This window comes from Macrobrachium nipponense, chromosome 8 (genome assembly GCF_015104395.2).
Source record: "Macrobrachium nipponense isolate FS-2020 chromosome 8, ASM1510439v2, whole genome shotgun sequence".
NCBI lineage: Eukaryota > Metazoa > Arthropoda > Malacostraca > Decapoda > Palaemonidae > Macrobrachium > Macrobrachium nipponense.
Window position 1 is genome coordinate 50,877,527 of NC_087203.1, and position 23,199 is coordinate 50,900,725.

Consider the following 23,199-nt stretch of genomic DNA (forward strand, 5'->3'; position numbering starts at 1 on the left):
CCCTCCTACCTGGTGATTCTCACTGGTTTGAGGAAGGGCGCACCACGTCCTCTCGGCCCCATCCCCTTGCCTCGGTTGGAGGCTCTTCCGCCGCCCCATTGACGGAAGGCACCTCTAGCTCTGCTACCCTGACAAACCTGTTGAAAGTCTGAAAGGACTGGCTTTCAAACACGGGTTGTAGGCAGGGGAGACAGTGTAGGAGGTCGAAGCCTGTGCCTGTTGCGGCGATTGTCGTTTGTTGTCAGCAGCACAAACTGCTGTGCGGCGATTGTGTCAGCAGCACAAACTGCTGTTGTGGTTGCGTCTTAGAAGTCGAAGGTTGCGGTACTTGGGATACTGGAACCGCCTGTAACCTGAGTCTGCTGTTGAGGAGCCTGGAAGGGCTGGAATTTCCTAGGCTTCTTTTTCGACTTGGGATTCGATCCAGCGAACTCTGGTTTCCGTTTTGGAGATCCAGTCCCCCAGTGAACCCTTAGACTATGATTAAACCTGACTGCCTCGCAGCGAATGAACAGAGGCCGGGAAGAGGTCAGAGCCCCAAATGGATGAGGCTAAAAGCTTGTTAGGCTCATGGCGGATCGTGGCCTCCGCCAGTACATGTTCCTACCAATTTTCGTTTAGGCTAATGATGAAATCATACGAGTCACATTGCATAGAGTACAAAAGTGACTTGGCAATGATCTTGAATAACGGCTCTTCTCGTAGATTAGAGCCGATACTTCCGTCATAACTAGCGAGTTGAGGGCCCTGCACAGCCTCATCCTGGCGTCATACTCAGTCTGGATGAGGTTGTCTGACAGCCTGGGCAATCTCTCGCTGAATAGTGATGGTGCAGTCCGGCTTTAGCTTACCCACTGAAAAGGTGGCCGGAAGATCTACCCAGAGATCATCAGTTCCGGGGAGCAGGAGGGAAGTCTGTTCTGTCTCCCGGAGCTGGGACATGGGCTCGTCCTTCATTGCAACTTGCAGAGTCAATTCTGCCACCTTCGATGTGAACGGGATGGGTGTATCCTCGTCCACGTGTGAAAGATCGTTGAAAGGGGCTCTTAAATGCTGTAACCTGGTATTGGTGCACTGCCACTCCTCCAGGTTATGCAACCATGCCTGCTTGCGCCTGATCACAGGAAAGAATTACTGTCTCTTTCGGGACCTTGTCTTCCCTCCTCATAGCTGCTTCTGTGAGGGGCACATAGCCTATGAAAGGGGGCTGTAATCCTTGCGAATGGAACTCAAAGTCCTCAATCCTTCGAGTTCCGCAGCCCTCGATCGTCAGCATGCCGTCCACATAAGGAGCATAAGAAGCCACCCTCCAAGGGTTGTTCAGGGTAAAGGAAGGAAGGGTAGACGAGTCTGGCATTTGCAAGCTCTGAGCTGCCAGGCCGGACTGTGGAAGTCCTGTCAAAGCATTTTCCCGGAGACCTGCAATAAGGTTCTCCTGGGTAACCAACCTGTCAGAGATAGCCCGGATAGACTGCCCTGACTCCTCTAGAGAAGATGACAATTGTACAAATATCTCCTGGAACTTGGATTGTACCAAGTTCCTGACCATGCTACCCATCTGCTGCATAATATTGGCTGAAATATTTGCAGAGAAGGTGTCAGGGTCAAAGGGGGAAGGTTCTACCTTCTCCTTAAGAGTCCTGGATGTGGCTCCTTTTGAGGTGGATGCCTCAGGGTCGGAGGAGAAAGGCTGAGCCCTCTCCTTAGAAGACTTAGACCTCGACCCTTTAGAGTAAGAAGTCAGCTTAGCCTTGTCAGCTCCGGGATAGTGAGCCAGAGACTTACAGGCAAGGCTGGTACCTGACTTCTTCGACAGGGACTTCTGCAGCGTTTTAAAGTCTCACTTACCTTTGACTTTAGGGATCGCCAAGGCGGACTTCGGTCTGACCGACTGAAGCCCCCTGGTGAATCCCTGGAAAGAGGTTGAAGTAGAAGGGTAAGAAGCTCTAGATGGACTCCAGGAAAGCCCTTGAGCCCCTACAGTACCTGCCTCACTCACATTCTTACCTGTGCCCATGCCTTCAACAGCCATGGGCTCGAGGTCTAGGTCCAGGGCAGCTACTTCCTTCGCGACCTCCTGCGTAGCAGCCTCCTCCGAGGGCTGAGAAACTTCCTCTTGGATGGAAGCGATCAGGGAGCCACTTCGGGATCCACGTAAGAGGTACTCTTCCCGCCGGGGAAGATGAGAGTGGCCATCTCCTTGGAGAGGATGTAGGGTTGGCCCTTGGTGACATTGCGGCCAAACCCACCAACCCAGGCCTTCAGGGTGGCAAGAGCAGTCTCCTGGATCGCTTAGGCGCCCTGAAAGAGAGGGTTAGTATTAATACTTAAGATTACTTAATTAAACTGTAATTAACTTAATGGACATATAAAAGAATATAGCCGTCATTGGTACTCATTGTATTACTGTGCAGACTTTGAAACGCACCTACCTCAGAGGAGACTTGGTCTACGAGCTCGTAGCATATAAGGCAAACTCTCATGGTGCCATACCAGGGACTCGTTGAAGCGGATCGCGCAGGTGGGGTGGGTCCGGCAGACTTGTGCCCACAGGGGTCTTGCAGTACGGCATTGCAGCCTGACTCCATACAATGGTGACCTGCAAGTGAAATGATACATCGAGTATCACCGCTAATGTTTCGGACTAAGTCGATGATTGTGATATGTTTTCGGACTAAGTCCATGATTGTGATATGTCATAACGCCGGAGTGTTCGGTGTTAATAAGTAACAAGGTTCAGTCTCTACCTGCTCTTTGGCAGTGTAATTGTGGTGAGTCGTCCGACAGGATCGGTAGAACCGCTTGAAACGGAGTGTCTCCGGCGATGCCGGAGAACAATGTAGTCACTGAATCAGGATAACCACCTAATCCATACGCTGGAGCGAGGAGTAGTCTGAACAAACACTGGGTGAGGAGCAGGAGGAGACCAACACAAAACGGCAGAGTTTGATAACTCCGCTGTCAAAAACTTAAAACTAGGATAAGTTGGGGGATATCCCTAGCGGGGTTTGCGGGGACTCCGCCAAACTTTAACTAAAGATAATGGATGTTATATATGTAATACCATGCATGCAACAAGCGTACTCTTGTAGGGAGGCCGGGAAGCCTCCCCAGCAGTTCACAACCTAAGGCAGACTGGGCTGCGACGGGGTCCTGAATCCGCCGGAGCGGGAAGGCAATGGTGACTAGCGGTAGGAGAACGCGACCCGAGAGCCGAGCCCAACCGAGCCTGGTGGCCAACCAAGGCTTGGCCGAGCAGGGATTCCCCCTACTCTACTGGGGAGAGCGGCAGGGAGCTGACCCGCTCGTCGAGAGCCCTCCAGCCACCTCCCCTGTCCACCTCGAGAGAGAGGGGGGGGGGGGGGGGGGGAGGGGGGAAGGGAGGATGCTGGATCGGCTGCCTGAGACAGCGTGAGTGAGCGTACCTCCCCCCAAAGTAGGGGGAGAGGGACTGGAAGGGCCGACGCGGGGTGGCTCATACGCGGTCGCCTGGAACTCTCTCGGCTGGGTGAATATCCACACAGTGAGAAAGGCCAGGCGATCTAAGGAGGCCTACAGGCCAACCAAAGCCGTCTCAAGGAACATGTGATAAAAAAAAAAACAAAATAAACATCCTATCTAACACAGGGGGAAAGGAAAGACTTTTAAAAAGTTTTATATGGTAGAGAAAGAGTAATGTCCTGGAGAAGCTGGGCCGGGTCGAGCCAACTGGGAAGGATGGTCGAGCCTGGCGACTCGAGCAGCTAGCCTATAGCCGTGACAAAAAAAAGCGGGGCGGGGGGGTCAGGGCCTGGCTCGTAGGACGGGAAGGGAAGGGAGAAGAACAAGAGTCCTTCGGTAAGGGTGCCTAACGAAGAGGTAACCTGACAACTAAAATAAACATGCATGCATGAAATTCTGAGCTGAAAGGAAACGACGTAGGCTACAAGCTGAGCGTGAGCTCGGATAACGTCCTCAGTGTGGATAAAACAACAAAACGTCAATAAATGCATCATCGAAATCATAGGAATGTACTGCTAAACAAGAATCGAGCCCAAAAGGTATAGGGGACCGAAAGGGGCACGAAACAAAGTAACAGGCGAGAGCGAGCCGAGAATGGCGGCGTGAGGACGGTGCCGCATGGGACGCCGTCCATGAAAACCTAAATAATTCGGTTAAACGTGCCAGGGCAGCCCTAAATGGTGTCAAATTAATAGCAGTACTTAACTTGGATGCAGCAGCAGCTTGACGTTCCATGACGATGGATAAAGAATTCCACGAAAAACACAACACAGAGAAGAAAAAACATGTGCGGTGTGGGTCGTGCTATCGAAAGGAATGACATTAGAGGCGCTAGCCATAATGGTAGCGGGTAGTGGGCCTTAGATCAGCTCCTCTGTAGATGAGGGATATTGAAGAAGGATGAATCTAAATGGCAAAGGACCTCTGGTAGTGGTTTCACTCGCCCCAGAAACCATACCGACACCTTAAATAAGGTGAGCGAGCCAGAATACTCTGGCATTTCCATATTAGCTTTTTTCTCTGGTATGATAGCAATATTTATACCTTAGAAATGTGTGATAAAGGGACATTCACGGAGCGACAAAGGCTGAGCCCAGAAATATATACGTACGTATATCGTATAGTATATATATACACACACAGAGACAGTCCTGGCTTACGACGGCTTCGGCTTACGACGTTCCAAGGCTACGACAGGTTTTCTGAAATATTCATAAAAAATCCGGGCTGGGTTACGACGCTTTATCCGACTTTACGCCTTTATCGCTGACGCTGTCGCTTACGACGTTCCAAGTTCACGACGTTTTCAAAAACTCATACTATGATAAAAATCCTTTCTTTTAGTTTTAGTACAGTATTAATTAAAAATAAGTTTCTGGTTAGATTACACACAAATTTGAGGTTATGATGTTTTTTGACACTTTTTATGTCGCATCATATGCGGAACTAGTTTCGAGCAAAATGGATACTAGCTTACGATGTTCCAAGTTTACAACCGTTTTCAATAATGCATAATATATAAAAATGTTATTGTCATGATACAATAAAGTTTTATGCATACTTACCTGGCAGATATATACTTAGCTATAGACTCCGTCGTCCCCGATAGAAATTCGAATTTCGCGGCACACTCTACAGGTAGGTCAGGTGATCTACCGCCCCGCCGCTGGTGGCGGGATAGGAATCATTCCCGTTTCTAAGACAGATTTTCTCTTCCACCTGTCTCCTGAGGGGAGGTCGGGGTGGGTGGGGCCATACACCGTATATATCTGCCAGGTAAGTAGCATAAAACTTTATTGTATCATGACAATAACATTTTTATGCATTCAACTTACCTGTCAGATATATACTTAGCTGATTGGCACCTTTGGCGGAGGGTAAGAGACAGCTAATCTACTGAAATAGACAGGAAACAACATATGTTGTAGGTAATAAAATTAAAAACCTTGATTCCCTACCTGTGTTAGCGAAAAGACTTCATGGCTACTGCAATAGGAGCCCGTATTCGCTTCAAGAGCCTCAGCGAGGTAGTGACCTCATGCTAAGAGTTCTTGATGGTCTGTTACGGGGGGGTCTTACCCACTTACGCTTCAGAACCTTAGGATCTTTGTCAATGGGGTTCCTATCCACTTACATGACAAAACCATTGCCTATTGGCATGATCATAGAGCACGACACTAATCCCGATCACCTGATCCTCATTGGGGTTAGTACTACGATTGAAAGGAGTCATCCCCGGACATCCTTTCAAGCAACCCACAACTCAACAACAATATTAAAACTAATTATTAAAATATTAAAAACAAATTTAAGGATCAGCGTCTGCTCCATTTCCCAGCATAGTATCCGCTGATACATAAGGTCCAAGAGAGAAACATTTATCGTATGTTATTCTAACATCCTTTAAATAGTGGGATGCAAATACTGAATTGCACCTCCAATAAGTTGCTGCTAAAATGTTTCTCATGGACATATTCTTCGTAAAAGAAAGGGAAGTTGCCACAGCCCGGACTTCGTGAGCTTTCACTCTCAGCAGCTTTAAAGAGTTCTCTTGGCAATTCCTATGAGCTTCGGTAATTACATTTCTGACAAAGAATGCCAGTGCGTCTTTGACATCGGTCTCTTGGGGTTTCTTACCGAACACCAAAGACCTTGTCGACATCCCTGAAGCTGTGTCTTCTTTTCTAAATAAAATTTTAAGGTCCTGACTGGCAAAGGGACCGATCCAACTCTCTTCCTACCAGAGAAGAGAGTCCCTTGACTTCGAAACTTCTAGGCCAAGGTTTAGAAGGGTTCTCATTCTTCGCTAGGAAAAGATCCTGGAAAGAAATGACAGCCGAGTCTTCTCTAAATCCCACCCGAGAGTCCAAAGCATGCAATTCACTGATCCTCTTAGCAGTTGCTAGAGCCAACAGGAATATGCATTTGCTAGTAAGATCTCTGAATGAGATTTATCTATAGGTTCGAACCTGTCCGACATCAAGAACTTTAGGACAACGTCCAGGTTCCAACTCGGGGGAATTGATGATCTCAATTTCTTAGTCTCGAAAGACCTGATGAGATCATGAAGATCCTTATTATTCTCGAGATTCAGCCCTCTGTTTCTAAAAACAGCTGAGAGCATGCTCCTATATCCCTTAATAGTTGATACGGCCAATTTGGATTCTTCTCTTAAGAAGAGGAGAAAATCCGCGATTTCGGTTACAGAGGTATTGGAAGAGGACACGCTTCTTCGACCATACACCATCTACGGAAACTTCCCACTTCGATTGTAGACCCGCAGGGTAGAGGCTCTGCGGGCTCTAGCAATTAAAGTTGCCACTTTCTTTGAAAAGCCTCTCGCTCTGACCAGTCTTTCGATAGTCGAAAGGCAGTCAGGGAGAGACTTTGGATGTTTTTGTGGAACCTCTCGAAGTGGGGTTGTCTGAGCAGATCTGTCCTGTCTGGTAGAGATCTGGGGAAGTCCACCGTCCATTCCAGTACCTCTGTGAACCAGATTCGGGAAGGGCAAAAAGGGAGCAATTAGAGTCATTCTCATTCCTTCCGATGCCACAAATTTTTCTTACTACTTCCCCACAGCAATTTGAATGGGGGGAAAGGCGTATGCATCTATGCCTGACCAATCCATGAGGAAGCATCGATCTCTGTGGCTCTGGGATCTTCTTCTAGCGAGCAAAAGTTGTCTATTTTCCTGGAGAGGAACGTGGCAAACAGGTCGATCTGGGGTCTCCCCCAGAGTGACCATATTTGTCTGCAGACTTCTGAGTGGAGCATCCACTCTGTCGGGAGAACCTGGTTCTTTCTGCTCAATCTGTCTGCCCTTAGGTTTTTTGTTTTTTACTCCTTGGACAAAACCTTGTACGCAGAATAATGCCCGTTCCTCTGTCCAGGTTATAGAGCTCTCGCTATTTCGTTCAGAGAGAAAGAGTGAGTGCCCCCTTGATTCCGGATGTAAGCCAGAGCGGTGGTGTTGTCGAAATGACTTGAACTACCGCCTCTCTGACTTCCGCTTCGAAGTATTCCAGGGCTAGATGAATGGCCAGGAGTTCCTTCGCATTGATGTGCAGAGTAGTTTTGTTGTCTGGTCCAAACACCTGCTACTTCCTTTGGACCCAAGTGTTGCTCCCCAACCTGTTTCCGAGGCATCGGAAAACAACACTCGGTGAGGGTTCCGAATCAAGAGGGACACCCCTTCGTTCCTTGTTAATGGGGTTAACCACCACTTTAGGTCTGATTTTATCCCCTGTTGGATGGGAAAAATGTCTGACAAGTCTCCTGTCTTTTGACTCCACATCCTCTTTAGATAAAATTGCAGAGGTCTGAGATTTAATCTTCCCAGGGAAATGAACTGCTAACGAGGAAAGGGTGCCAGCAGACTGAGCCATTCCCTCGCCGAGGTCCGTTCTTTCCCTAAGAAGTTCGAGATCTTTTCTAAGCCTCGAGTAATTCTGTCTTGAGATGGAAACGCCCGAAAACCCCGAGAATCCATCTGTATCCCAGATCAGGGGACTATGTTCCGTATTCTGGGGAATCAATTGTGATTTCTCGAGGTTCACGAGCAGTCCCAGAGATTTTGTCAAGTTCAACAAACGTCTTCTCCAAGTTACCTTCAAGCACTGAATTTCCGATTTTGCTCTTATTAGCCAATCGTCCAGATAAAGGGATATATTTATCCCCTCTAGATGTAGCCATCTCGCAACGTTCATCATTAGCCTCGTGAACACTTGAGGGGCCGTTGAAAGGCCGAAGCATAGGGCTCTGAATTGGTATACTTTCCCCTGCATCATGAATCGGAGATATTCTTCGATGATGGATGCAGGGGGACATGAAAGTATGCATCTTGTAGATCTAAGGAGACCATCCAATCTCCTGGACGAAGAGCCGCAAGAACCGATTTTGATGTTTCCATAGAGAACTTTGTGTTCCTTCCACAAATCGGTTCAATGCGCTCACATCCAGGACCGGTCTCCACCTCCCGAGGATTTCGGAACCAGAAAAAAACGATTGTAGAATCCTCGGGAATCCGGAGATCCCGAACCACTTCGATGGCCTCCTTTTGCAACATCTGTTCTACCAGTTGCAATAATGCTTCTTTCTTGGCAGGGTCCTGATTGGGCTGACAGTTCCCTCGGGTTCGTAGTCAAGGGAGGTCTGTCTCGCAAATGGGACATATATCCCTTTGTTACCACAGAAAGGGACCAAATTTCTGCCTGTCTCCGAGCCCATTCTTCGGAAAATTTCCGAAGTCTGGCTCCTACCGGTGCTTGAAGGACTGTCTCATTTAGCTCTCTTGATAGGTCTGAAGGAAGCCTACCTCTCTTCTGCACTCCTCTCTTCTTAAAAGAGGGTCTGGCCGAGGTACTCCTCGAAAGGGCTGTTGAGGAGCCCCGAGTCTCTCTCTTAAATAGGACCCGAAGTCCTCGATTTCTTTGCAGATTGGGCCAAGAGATTTTGTGTGGCCTTTTCTGTCAAAGAATGAGAAATATCTTTTACAAGATTTGAAGGAAACAATTGGTCCGACAGAGGAGCATACAGAAGAGATGACCTCTGAGTAGGAGTAACTGCTTTCGTCAGAAAAGAGCTAAATAAGACTCTCTTCTTCAGAATCCCAGTACCAAACAGAGAGGCCACCTCTCCTGATCCATCCTGAACCGCCTTGTCCATACAGAAAGAACACTATGAAGGACTTCTGGACTAAGAGATTCCTCCTCTTGTGTCTTTTTGGCCAACACCCCAAGGGACCAGTCTAAGAAGTTAAAAACTTCTAAGACATTAAACAATCCCTTGAGGAGATGGTCCATCTCAGAAGTCCCCCATGTGATCTTTGCTGATGACAAGGCTTGTCTCCTAGACGAATCTACCAGATTCGAAAAATCTGCTTCGGCAGTGGACGGGAGAGCTAGGACCCATGGTTTGCCCGTCTCGTACCAAATTCCCTTCTTCCTGATAGTCTGGAAGGAGGGCAGGTAAAGACTGTCTTCCCCGCCTTCTCCTTGGATTCCAACCAATTTCCTACGAATCGGAGAGCCTTGTTCATGGAAATGGTGGCTTCATTTTAATAAAAGATGATGTTTCGGGACCTTCGTGCTTGTAAAACAAGGACCTTGGAGAAGGAGGAGCAGTAGGGCTTAAAGAGTCCCCAAACTCTTGAAGTAAGAGGGCTGCCAGCGTCTTGTAATCTGACAAACCCGGAGCCGAGTGATTTTCAGAGTCCGAAATCTCTTCCAAATCCAATTCCGAAGAGGATTGTTTATTTCCAGTAGGAGACTGGCCTCTTGCAACAATCCACCCCACTCTCGCAAGAAACGACGACCGCTTGTGCGATAACTTGCGTCCCTACGAGAGATAGGTTGATCCTGGCAAAACGACCTTATCCTTCTCCTGGCAAGAGCGATGGCCGCTTGTGCGACACCTTTCTCCTCTGTCAGACGAAGGATGTCCTCTCCTATCGCTTTCTCCGGAACGACCTATGTCCTGGACAAGAATACGCCGCTTGTGCGACAACTAGAGTCCTTGTCAGGAAATAAAGGTTTATCCTTCCGAAAGCCAAACAAATCTTCCTGACTTAATTGTCTTTTGGAAGAAGTCTGTCTCTTATTTGTCACTTGTGGCTCATTGCGCCGGGTTGACGCTCGTGATTCCTTGCGCCAAGCTGGCTGCTTCTGGCGCATTTCGGCAGGGTGGCGCTTCCGGGCGCTTCCGGCGCATCTGGCGCATTTCGGCAGGTGGCGCTTCTGGCGCATCTGGCGCCTCTGGCGCTTCTGGCGCATTTCGCCAGGCTGGCTCTTCTTGGCGCATATGGCGCTTCTGGCTCTTCTGACTCGTATGGAGTCTCAAACTCATCTGGCGCATCTGGCGCATTGCGCCAGGTTGGCGTTTTTGGCGCATTCTTCATACTCCTCCGAGTATAAGCCGAAACTTCCGTTTCTTCTTTCTTTCCCTTCGTCTTCTTTATAGGAAGGAAAGAGTCCTTTCTCCTGGGAGTTTCCTAGTAAAAACTCCTACTAAGGCTGAAAGTTGCTCCTGCACATTTAGGATAATTTTTGCAGCCGCACTCTCTTTTTCCTTCCCTGATTCAGGTGAGGGATGTCTCGAAGCGGAAGGAAAACTACCGATTTCCATTTAGGAACCAATCTCCTTTTCTTCTTCTCACAAGGTGATAGATCGGAGAAAAGCTCAGGGCTTGAATCCAAAGTAGGAGCCTTCCAACTTCTCTTAACAGGGGGCCGTGACAGTTTTCATCAGCACTCCGTCCCCTTACATTCGGTGAAGAATCTGACGAAGAAAAACACTTCTTTAGGATGCTTTTTCGATAGCGATCCTTGGCAGTTCGGGTCGTCACAGAATCTGCCGAGGGGACGCCTGATCGGTGGGGATTCTCCGTAACCTCCGTAAGGCTTTCGACATTCCTTCTCCTCTGGGCCTGTGAGCTTGGAAGAGGTCTAGGCCTGGGAGCGAGACAGAGCCGATCAGACGCACCCTCCACTGCACTAGGGGACACTTAATTCACTATCACTGTGCTTACCTTTCAACGTCAGCATTTGACGTTCCATCCTTTGTAGCGCAGCTTAAGATCTGCAATTTCCGTTTGCCGGATTTGCAGTCTTAGTACTAGAGGAAGAAGATAGAGGTTTAGGGTTAGGTGTTAATTTAATAGGCTCGTTAGAGCGGAAGGACCTACTTACGCTTCTGGAGGAAGCCTTCCTAGCCCTATCCATATCTAATTTCCTTAAATATGAATTTAAACTTCTTCCATTTCTTCCTCATTCATATTTACACATTCATCACAGGTGTTAGAAATTGAACATTCATTCCTTCTACACCCCTTACAGACTGTGTGAGGGTCTACCGAAGCTTTCGGTAGCCTCACCATGCATCCCTCATTTACACACTGTCTTCTAACCGTAAAGCTAGAATCCGACATCATGAGAAATATCCAAAACCAAGTCCAAAAAACAGTCCACGAAAGAGTATGCCAAACCAAAGATCCAATACGTCACCAAAATAACCGGCTTAGAAGATCAATAGCGATGAAAAAAAATACGAAAATCAAATCAGGGAGTAACAACAACAATGTTGCTGTCACGGCCGATAGAGAAAATCTGTCTTAGAAAACGGGAATGATTCCTATTCCCGCCACCAAGCGGCGGGGCGGTAGATCACCTGACCTACCTGTAGAGTGTGCCGCGAAATTCGAATTTCTATCGGGGACGACGGAGTCTATAGCTAAGTATATATCTGACAGGTAAGTTGAATGCATAAAAATAATCATTCTTGTTTACAGTAATAATAAAAAACAAAGTTTGTGGTTAGATTACAACACAAATTCAAATGTCACAACATTTATCAATGCTTTTTAATGACGCCTCATATGCGGAACTAGTTTCCGAGCGAATGGATACTAGCTTACGACGTTCAAAGTTTACAACCGTTTTCAAAAACGCATACTATATGAAAAAATCATTTCTTGTTTATAGTAATAATAAAAAAACTAAGTTTCTGGTTAGATTACAACACAAATCCAAATGTCACAACGTTTTTTTATGCTTTTTAACGATGCGTTCGAGAGGAGGCCCATATATAATTTATGCTATTAACTGTAAGGTAATAATTGACCGACAATGACCTAGCCTGGTCGAGGACGCCGTGAAGCGTAACAATACCAAACAATGCCACTTCAATCATGTTTGCCTTCGTTTCGCTAGGTTGTGTCTCGCTATGTTGCTGAATTTTTAGCAGTTTTCTTGCCTTTATTATGGCTCCAAAACAGCAGAGTACTTCCTCCGATGATAGTTCATCTAAGGAGAGGAAAGTAATCACCATGGAGGTAAAGTACGATGTCGTTAAACGTTCTGAGAAGGGAGAGACGAACACCAAGATAGGCCGTGCTTTGGGGCTTAGCAGGACGATGGTGGTAACCATAGTGAAGGACAAGGAACGTATTCTGAAGCATGTTAAGGATGCTGCACTGATGAAGGCAACGGTGATTAATGTGAAGCAACGTAGCCAGAGCATTGTGGAAATGGAGAAATTGCTGATGATCTGGCTGGAGGACCAGAATCAGCGACGTATTCCAATGAGCCTAAGTGTGATCCAGGAGAAGGCTAGAGAGCTGCATGAGGCAGTAGTGAAGAAGCATAGGGAAGGCAGTGCTAGTGGAGAATTTTCCGCGAGTAGAGGTTGGTTTAACCGTTTTAAGGCTCGTGCTAATTTGCATAATGTGAAGCTGCAAGGTGAAGCTGCTAGTGCTGATAGCGAAGCAGCAGACAGTTTTCCTATCGGTTTGGCTGAAATAATTAAGGATGGTGGTTACACAGCTGACCAAGTATTTAATGTAGATGAGACTGGCTTATTTTGGAAAAGGATGCCCAACCGTGCGTACCTTTCCAAGAAGGAGAAATCAGCACCTGGCCATAAAGCTGGTAAGGAGCGACTGACTTTACTCTTTGGGACCAATGCTAGTGGCGACTTGAAACTTAAGCCCTTGCTAGTGTATTTGGCAGAGAATCCCAGGGCTTTCAAGGACATTTTCAAGAGTCAACTCCCTGTCATTTGGAAGTCTAACAAGAAGGCTTGGGTTACCTTGATGGTCTTCGAAGATTGGTTCAATGACCACTTCGTACCAGCAGTGGAACAGTATTTGTCTTCGAAGGGTCTGCCTTTTAAGGTTCTTTTAGTTTTAGACAATGCCCCTGGTCACCCTTCAAATTTAAGTAACATGCACTCTAATGTGAAGGTGGTGTACCTTCCACTGAATACAACATCGCTTATACAGCCGATAGACCAGGGAGTGATTGCTAACTTCAAGGCGTACTACCTTAGAAAGACAATACGCTCTGCTTTGAGGGCCATCGCTGATGCAGTCAGGAATATTGCAAGTACTTGGGACGAGGTGAAGATGACCACTTAAATGGGCCCTGGAAGAAACTGTGTCCACAGTTTGTGCACAGTTTTGAAGGATTTGACCAGGCAGAAGATGTCGAGACTGTGACGAGGAAAAATCGTAGGGCTCAAAGCAAAGATGGCTGAAACATAGATCTGGAAGCTGAGGATGTTACAGAGCTGCTGGCATCCCATGGAGAGTTGTCATCATCAGAGGACCTCATTGAGCTGGAGCAGCAGATGATTGAGGATGAGTTAGAGGTACCAGACCCAAAACCCAGGTCATTAACTGTCAAAGGCTTGTCATAGGGTTTTACTCATCTGGAGAGAGCCTTGGCTTCTTTGGAGGGAGAAGACCCTAACGTTGCCAGGTTTGACAGAATCCGGAGAGGGATCATGGATTTGGTAACTTTTTACAAGGAAACCCTGCAGGAGAAGCAGGTGAAGAAAAGTGTGCAGTCTAGGCTTGACACTTTCTTCCACAAGTCTCCAGTCCCACCTCCCACTCCTAGTCCTGGTAAGGAATTCTGAACTCTCTTAATTTATTTTGTTTACATACTGTAATATAAAATGTACATATGTATACTAATATGAATGTGTTAATTTTCTCATATAAATGTTAGTGTATTGTAACTTTCTTAATTTTCATCATTTATATTTTATTGCAGAAGTGATGCCAAATCCAGATCCCCCTGTACTACCTGGACCCTCCGTAGCAGCCCGTCCACCTCTAGTAGGTAAGAAATTTCATTTTTCTCATTTTCATGTTGGAAATTGTTTGTACTACATTATTACATACATACTATGTACTATTACATAATGTGTTTGATGTTGCATAACCTAATATTTTTCTTTATGTAACATTCCAGAACCCTTTGACAGTGATGAAGACCCAGATGACCCTGAGCCTTTCCATGGTTTTGATGTCTCACCCTATTCATCAGGTCAGGAATCCTTAACAATTTTTTAAAATGTTTTATAAATTGCTAATAGAAATTTTATAAAAAGTGTATGTACACTAAGTACTACATCCACCTTATTATGTACCCTATCATTCTTTCCAAATATAGATGTAGCCGCCTCAGAGCCCAAATCAGTTGACACTACTATCACCTCTCCAACTCCATCAGGTAAAAGAATTCTTCATTTTTTAAATTGTACATATGTCAAACGGTAAATAATACTACATATACCTATTGTGTGCAGTAGTTAATACTCTATCATTTTTATTTTTTGTCATTCCAGACTCCAATCACCTGCAAAATTCCACTCCATAGCCCAGCCATTCTCATCTACCATACTATGCCCATCCCAGTAAGCAAGCCAACCACTAGAATTTGGTAAGGAAACTTTTTTTTATGAATTTTTATACATTTTATTACATATGTAATAAGTACATAGTGTATATACATTAGTATATACTTAGTAAATGTAACTTTACTAATCATATGTACATTATCATTCCAGACTGACATGCACCTTGTACATAAACCAGACCTCTACATAGCCTACATCTTTTCATTTCACTAAAGGTAAGGAATTCTCAACTGTTTTTAATGTGTATAAGTTCTTAATTATGTAACAGTACATTTTGTACTTAAGTGGTTACATACTGTCCTTTAATATTCTATATCATTCCAGGCTGCCCATCACCTTTTCAAGCTCTCTCATCCTAGCCTGTCATCTGTATAAAGCACACTAATGTTAGGTATGGAATTCATCTTTTTTTAGTTTTTACTGTACCTAGTAGTAAACATAGCTTTCTGAAATATATCTGAAATACTACTAGAACTTCTATTACTGTACGTACACATATACGTCCTACCCTGTACTAATTATCCTTATCATTGCAGGCTCCCTACACATGCATACTATCTCCATCTACATCTCCCACAACCTAGCTAACAGCTTTGAGACTCACTAAAAGTTGGTAAGTATGTAAGGAATTCCTAACTAAGTTTTATACATGTTATATCTTATACACCACTGTATGGTATACGTACTACTGTAGTAGTATACTTTATTGCATAGAGGACTACAATACTACATATTAATATAATATCTTTTTTACATTCCAGAAACCCAGAACCCCTGAATGATGTAGGCTATGTGGCCACAAAAAACTTTGTCCAGGGTTACATAGCACGACAACTTTAAAAGTAAGGAATTACATACATTTACTCTTTTACTCTTGATATATACTCTACTTTACATATTGCATTCAGGACTTTGTGTAGTATTTTGTACTAACTGTGTACTTTTACCTTCCAGAACCACCATTTTTTGGATGAAAACAACTCCAGATTGTACATAAAACTTCAGGAAACTACATGTAGTGTACCTAAAGGATTACAAGTAAGGTTTTTATAACTTTTTTTATTAGTTCAATACATTTTTCCGACGTTGTTCCGACTTACAACGATTTTCGGCTTACGACGCGTCTCAAGAACGGAACACCCGTTGTAACCCGGGGACTGCCTGTATGTATATATATGTGTGTGTGTGTGTGTGTGTGTGTGTGTGTACTAATAATTACGTAATGTGTATGGTCACCACTTTTACATCCGCATGGTTTCGCCTCATGTGAATGGGGCCTTAAGGTGCACAGCAGGATAGCTAGAGGGAATTTCTCAGGTCCAAAAGGTACGAGCAATGGAAACAGCCCTTCCTGAGGTATAATGATCACTAGGTGGTCAAATGGCACCACAGCTGCACTGGGGAATTGGGAAGGAGCCATCCTCACATCCAAGTGAGCGAGCAGGCATGGAGCAACAACCATGCCAGAAGTATGGTCCGTGATCTGGTGCTTCTACTTACTTGCAGTTACAAAGAACACACAAGAGAAGTCCTCCTGACTTCCTACACAAAGCCTTGGATTTCCCTGACTCCTTCTTCATCCTCCTAAGCAGAGGAAGATAGTCTGAAGACAAGGAGAATGAAGAGAACCTTAAGAAGAAAGTAAACAGGAAGAACTATTTCCTTTTTCCCAACACACCACTCGTCTTCCACACTGAAGGGCTGGTCTGGAATGGGAGATGCTGGAACATCCATTGGAGGGGCAGCTATGGGAAGAGGAGGGGGAGGAGGAGGAAATGGAGAATAGGGAGGAAGGGAAGGGGGAAGAGGAGGAAATGGAGAAGAAGGAGAGGGAGGAGAAGAAGGAGAGGGAGGAGCAGAAGGAGAAGCAGAAGGAGGAGGAGGAGGAAATGGAGGAGAGAGCAGAGGAGGAGGAAAAGAGGCAGAAGGAGGAGCAGGGATAAGAGGAGTAGAAGAAGAAGGGGAGGCGGAGGACAGACTATAACTACCTCGTTACTAAGTTAAGCAGCCATTCCAGCTTGCACTGAGAAATAATACTGATATACTAAAAGGTAATGGTTTGCATCCTTACAGGACCAAACACCTGACACTGCAATGGACTGACAATTTAACCCCCCTCCCCAGGACTTTTGCTAATTAAAATCTAAATACCAGTAGTATCTAATTCATGTGAATGACAAAAAATACAAAAGGTGTGAGATGCAAATCATAAGAGTAAAAATAAACAATGAAAATTAGAATATTTTTCCATATTCTTTGGAAATTTATTATACCATTTACTGATGATGAGAATAAAATATAATGGAGATAAACATAGATGACTATAATTACTGCATTCCATTGAAATTACAATTGTTTTCAAATACACTGCCCTAAAAGAAGAACTCTTTCAAAATAATAATAATAGTGAGAATTACATATAAGATACTGTTAACACAATATGGACACCAGGCAACGAGTATAATGACAATTACCTCTAAAACCACCGCCAAAACTAGATTCCGCTTGTGGAAGGAGGGATGATAAAGCAGCTCCAATTGTATTAACAAGCTGAGTTTGATCACTACAACTTGGTTTTACATCAACAAGCCATCTCTCTATGTCAAACTGAAATAGCAAGAGCAGCTGTTTTAGTACAAACAGAAGATAGGAATACCGTAAAAAGTTTCAATATATTGGGAACACTAAGAAGATATTTTCTGAATGACTTAAGAGTTTAGAACTGATGTTCATGATAATTTCAAGTTAATACAATATCAATCCACAAAAATCATTAGGAAAGTACTCCTTATTATTTTGGTCTAATTAGCATACACCTTATAACAGAAAGACACATTTATTACCTTGGATAAAAGCATGAAAGTATGATCAGGTGATACAAGAGCATGAGGACTGAGAGATGAGTACAGAGTGTATGTATGAACTGGAGTTACTGCAGGTGTAAAATGAGGAACTAAAGTCCTCAAAATGTCCATCCCATTCTAATACTTGGGCAACAAGACTTTCTTGGCAAATCTGCATGACCACAAATAAACTCCTGTGAAAATCATAGAAAAAATTAGCATTATCTCCGAAGGAAAAAAAAGACTAGCAAGATTTCTGTATGATTAACATTTCACACAACATGGAAATACTAAATACAATGGTACATTTCATGAATGTGTTACACATACAAAGGAACGATTATTAATCAAAATGATTACCTGGCCCAAAACTTCTGCACAAGAAGTAATAAGCTGTTTAGCAGGTGGGTAGAAGTTGGTTTCATCTGACGTCAGTTGAACAATGTGGTAAAAAAGTTTACGGCCACTTATAAGCACTAACATCCATCTCTGCTTGTTTTCATTTCTGTCCAATTTTCGATATTCATTCACAAGATCCCTAGGAATTGTTTATAAGTGTATTAATTCCACCATGTATACTATTCTATTTTAAACTAAATAGCACAAGCGCACAAGCATATCATCACAATCAAGGTTATAAAAGTTAAATTCCCACAAAAAGGCCCTTTGAAAAGGGATTTTGACAAAGGAAAAATCTATTTCTGGGCAGTGACCTTTGTCGCACAATGAAATGTTCCTTTAGCACTCATTTCTAAGGTATATTATTGCTAAATATACCAGAGAAAAAAGCTATATGGTTATGCCAGAGTTTCCTGGCTCGCTCACCCTTATTTAAGGGTGTCGGTATGGTAACTGGGGCGTGTGAAACCACTATCAGAGGTCCCCTGCCATTTAGTCTCTTCCTTTCTCAATATCCCTCGTCTACAGAGGAGCCGCTCTAGGCCATCTACCGCCCGCCACTGCTACAACTAGCATCTCGTTCACCATTCCTGTAGATAGCACCCAAGCTTGGGCCAGTTAGGGTGTGGAAAGTAGAGGGTGGGTTTCACTGGGCGACACAGGTCACTGCCCAGAAATAGATTTTTCCTTTGTCAGAATCCCTGTGTCGCTCCGTGAAATAGTAACAGAGAATTGGCCCCACCAGCTTGGAAAATTAGTGTAGATAAGTTACTGTAAGGAAAAATGAAACTTGCATAAATAATTCTAGTTACTATTTAATAAGAATTCCTTAATTCTACAAGTTCTTAATAAAATTCCGTAATTCTACTAGGATTTTAATAATATCCTTAAACTACAGTCATTATTTACTAACTAGGGTTGTATAACCCAAATCTGATAAGATTAGATGAATCCCACACCACAATACAGGAAATTACATACACATATATACAATTAGACATTCATATGTACAATCAAAGAGTGATCATAAGTGCAGTCCAGGGTGAGAAGGTCAATGTGTGCAACCCAGTAAACAACCGAGCGAAGATCAAGAATGCTAGCGAGGCAGGTAGGAGAGAAAGACGTAAAGAGAGATATAGGCTATTAAGACTAGTTATTACTATGCTATGCAGTGTCAGGGGAAACTGTGTTCCCTACTGCCACTGCTGAGAATTTAAAGGCCTCTAAGGATTTTAGGTAGTGGCGTTTAAATACTTTCGGTGACTTCAGCCTGTATACTTTTGAGGATCGTCAAAGTTCATATGCTGAAAATAATTAACTGAGGTAGCTACTGCTCTGTATCATGTACATGCGGAATTGATTCCGGATTGGCCTGTTTAATAAAATAGAGGATTTGTTGTCTAATTCCTTTTAGGGAGATGGTCCCACCATTGTCCCTAATAAACAAGGGGCCTGAAGATTTCGTGGTGGTTCTGTTTAGATAGGCTCTTTGTGTGTTTACTGGACATAGGGATAGGTCCTGCGGAAGAGAAACAATTTTCCATGGGGCCCACCTATTTTGTGGGTCCTTGTTTTAGCCAAGAATTGACGATCGGCAAAGCAGTAATTCTCCAGATAGGAGGAATTCAATATGATTTGGTTCCTGGAAAGGGCCGACAGCTCCGATATTCTGGCTCCTGAGGCCAGGCTTATTAAGAATAATGTTTTCCTGAGCAGGGTTATATAAGAACATGACTCATTAACCGTGTCTGAAGCTAGCTTAAGGACATCGTTTAAAAACCAGGAGACCGTCCGAGGCCTATTTACTGGTCTTAATCTAGCACAAGCCCTGGGGATAGAAGAAAAATATGAATCTGTGATATCAATATTAAATCCAAATTGGAATATTTTCTTTAATGCCGATTTGGTTGTAGTAATAAACCTTTTTCGAACAAGGTTCTGAAAAAAGTGATTGCCAGATTCGTAATAAGGTTTGTACCTTTGTCTCTCACGAAGGTGGCTAGCTTCTTCACTGCTGAATCGTATTGATGCAGAGTTGATTCTCATTTGTTCTGATTCCAGGAAACAGGATGTTTTGAGGATCAATGTTGGCATCTTTTTGCGCCACAAACTTCATGAAGTCCATAAAGTTAGGGCTTTCTGAATCCCTGAGGAAGCGGACACAGTCCGCGTTTGTACCAACTGCGTCAGTCTGGGATTGGGAATCTGCCGGGGCCGGAGTCCCAATTCCACTAGTAGTGGGAACCAATTGCTCTTGGGCCAGTTGGGAGCTACTAGTGCAATCTGACCTTTGAAAGATCTGAGTTTGTTCAGAACAATTTCAGTAGTAGGTTTTATTGGAGGGATGAGATAAATTCTCTTCCAAGTATTCCAGTCTATTGCCATAGCGTCCGTGGCATATGCCAGAGGGTCCAGGTTAGGGGTGGGGCCACATAACATGACAGTTTGTGGTTTGATTCGTGGCAAAAAGGTCTACTTGAAGCCCTGGCACCTGTTGGCATATCCATTTGAATGAATTTCCGCCTAGGGACCATTCCGATTCTAGCGGAGTAGTCCTTGACAATGCGTCTGCCACTACATTCCTTACTCCCACTAGGTGAGTGGCTGATAGGTGCCATTGGTTCCTTGCTGCTAGGGCAAATATTGCTATCATTACATGATTTACATGGTTCGATTTGGAGCCTCCTCTGTTTATGCAGTGGACTACCACCGCACTGCCTAATACCAATTGATGTGGATTTTTCTTTGCTGGTAAGAGTTTCTTCAGGGTTAGAAACACTTCCCATGGCTCCAGTACATTGATAGTAGTTGGCAGAAATGTCACTGACCAAGTCCCAGTACTTTTTTGTACTGTGAGTATCCTCCCCAGCCGCTCAGAGAGGCGTCTGTGTGGACAATCAGGGCTGGCGGAGGAAAACTGTAAAGGTATTGATTTCGACAGATTCTTGACTTCTGCCCAGGGGTGGGCGGAGTCTCTTGCGCAAGATTGCGGGATCCGGGATACTTTGTCCTGGGATTTCTTGTTTGCTCGGATCGCCAGACCCAGTTTATATCTTTTAGTTTGGCTTTCAACAGTACGTCCGCAATTGATGCAAATTGGAGTGAACCTAGAATCCTTTCTTGGTTCTGCCGGGACGTCTGTTTGCCCTTGAGGAATTGCCTTGTAGCCTTTGCTATTTCCCTGCGTTTTGCTGGCGGAATTGATAGATTGTAAGCCTTTAGGTTCGACTGTATTCCCAACCACTGAAAACGTGGTGCCAGAGTCAGCCGGGATTTGTTCTTGTTTATCTGGAATCCTAAGTATTCCAGAAAACTTATCACTTTGACCGTTGCCTTGCGGCACTCTTCGGCGTCTGTGGCCCATATGAGCCAATCGTTAAATAAATAGGCTACTAGCATTATCCCTTGAGTCCTTAATTCCTCCGGACTACTGTTTCCACTATCTTCGTAAATATTCTGGGGCGCTATGTTGAGCCTGAATGGCATTACTTTGAAGGAATAGGCCTTCTTTCCTATACTGAAGCCTAGGAAGGGACGGAAGTGTCTTGCTATTGGGACATGATAGTAGGCATCTGTAAGATCTATAGAGGTGGTGATGGCCCCACGGGGAAGTAGGGTCCGCACCTGCGAAACGGTCAGCATACGGAACTTGTCGCAATGAATAAATTAGTTTAGATGGGACAAGTCTAGTAGGATTATTCTTGGCTTGTGTGAGTCTTTCTTTGGAATGCTGAACAAGCGCCCTTGAAATTTTAAATGTCTGACTTCTGACACTGCCCTCTTTTGAAGCAATTCTTGGGTGTATTCTATCAGGTCTGCCATCGGCTTCTGGTAAAATCTGGTTGATGGAGGAGGCCCTTCTTTCCAACTCCATCCCAGACCTTTTGTCACAATACTGTGTGCCCAAGTGGTGCTGAACCTCCAAACGGTTTCGGAAGAGGTACAGCCTCCCTCCTACCTGGGGAGTCTCATTGGTTGGCAGATGGACGGCCACCCCGGGCTCCCCGGAGCCTTTGCCTCGGGCCGAAGCTCTTCCGCCACCTCTGTGTCGGAAAGCACCCCTAGCTCGGCTATCTCTGGCAAATCTGTTATACAACTGAAATCCCTAGGATTCGAAAGTTGCATTGAAGGCCGGGGACGGTGGCGAAGGAAGTCGAGCTCTGGGGTGCTGAGAAGGTTGGCAAAAACAAAAAAACAAACTGCTGCTGCGGCGTGCTTTCGAGTGGAGGGCTGATTCATTTGGGCCACCGGGACCGCTTGGACCACTGTTTGTGGCTGAGATGACTGGAAGGGTGGTACTTCCTCAACCTCTTCTTGCCCTAGGTGTTGTTCCGGCGGACTCAGGCTTCCTTTTAGGGATGAGTCCCCAGCGAATTCTTAGACTTTGGTTCACCCTAGCTGCTTCCCCGAGGACTTCGTTGACGACAGAGTCGGGGAAGAGGTTTGCTCCCCAGATCGATGACTTAATGAGCTTGTTGGGCTCGTGGCGGATGGAAGCGTCCGCCAGGACGTGCTTCCTACAGTTCCGCCTAGCCACTGCGAAGTCATATAGATCACATTGTACTGTGTGAAGGAAGGACTTCGTTAGGACTTTAAACAGTGGCTCGTCCGCATATATCAACGAAGTCAGCTCTATCATGGTGGCGGAGTTGAGGGACCTGCTCAGTCTACACCTCGCGTCATACTCAGCTTTGACTAGAGAGTCCGGAAGCCTGGGAAGCCGCTCGCTGAACAACGTAGTTCCGCAGTCCGAGGCGAGCTTACCCACTGTAAAGGTGGCCGGAGCATCTACCCAACACTGTGCCTCCGGGGAGCAAAAGGGAAGGCAAATCTGTCTCCCAGAGTTGCGGCATGGGTTTATCCTCCGTAGCTGCCTGTAGTGTCAGCTCAGCCACTTTGGAGAGGCACGGGGTAGGGGTGTTGTCACCCACTACAAAGATGGTAAACAGGCTCTTGTGGGCTGTCAACTTAGTGTTGACACATTGGCACTCTGTCAAGCTCCGGACCCATGCTTGTTGAGCTTGGTCCCTGGGGAAGATAACGGTCTCCTTCGGGACCTTATCTTCCTTTACCATTGCCTCATCCGTCAGACGGGCATACCCCATGAATGGGAACTGGAGATCATGTGGGTAGAACTCAAAGTCCTCCAGTCTCCGAGTCCCGCATCCCTCAATGGTAAGCATACCATCCGCGAACGGAGCGAAATTCTCACGGATACCCGCCCACTAGGGTCTCCTGAGTCATCCTCCTCTCCGTT

At 45.2% G+C, this 23,199-nt stretch overlaps 1 protein-coding gene across 1 annotated transcript in view; it reads right to left on the reverse strand.

Annotated features, from left to right (window-relative positions):
• Nucleotides 1-23,199, reverse strand: part of LOC135223095 (ectopic P granules protein 5 homolog) — a 759,396-nt gene that overhangs the window by 333,521 nt on the left and 402,676 nt on the right. The window contains 6 exon segments of the mRNA XM_064261599.1: nt 4,662-4,672; nt 17,206-17,307; nt 17,544-17,670; nt 17,672-17,712; nt 17,714-17,737; nt 17,904-18,081. Of these exon segments, the coding sequence (XP_064117669.1) occupies nt 4,662-4,672; nt 17,206-17,307; nt 17,544-17,670; nt 17,672-17,712; nt 17,714-17,737; nt 17,904-18,081 (483 nt within the window).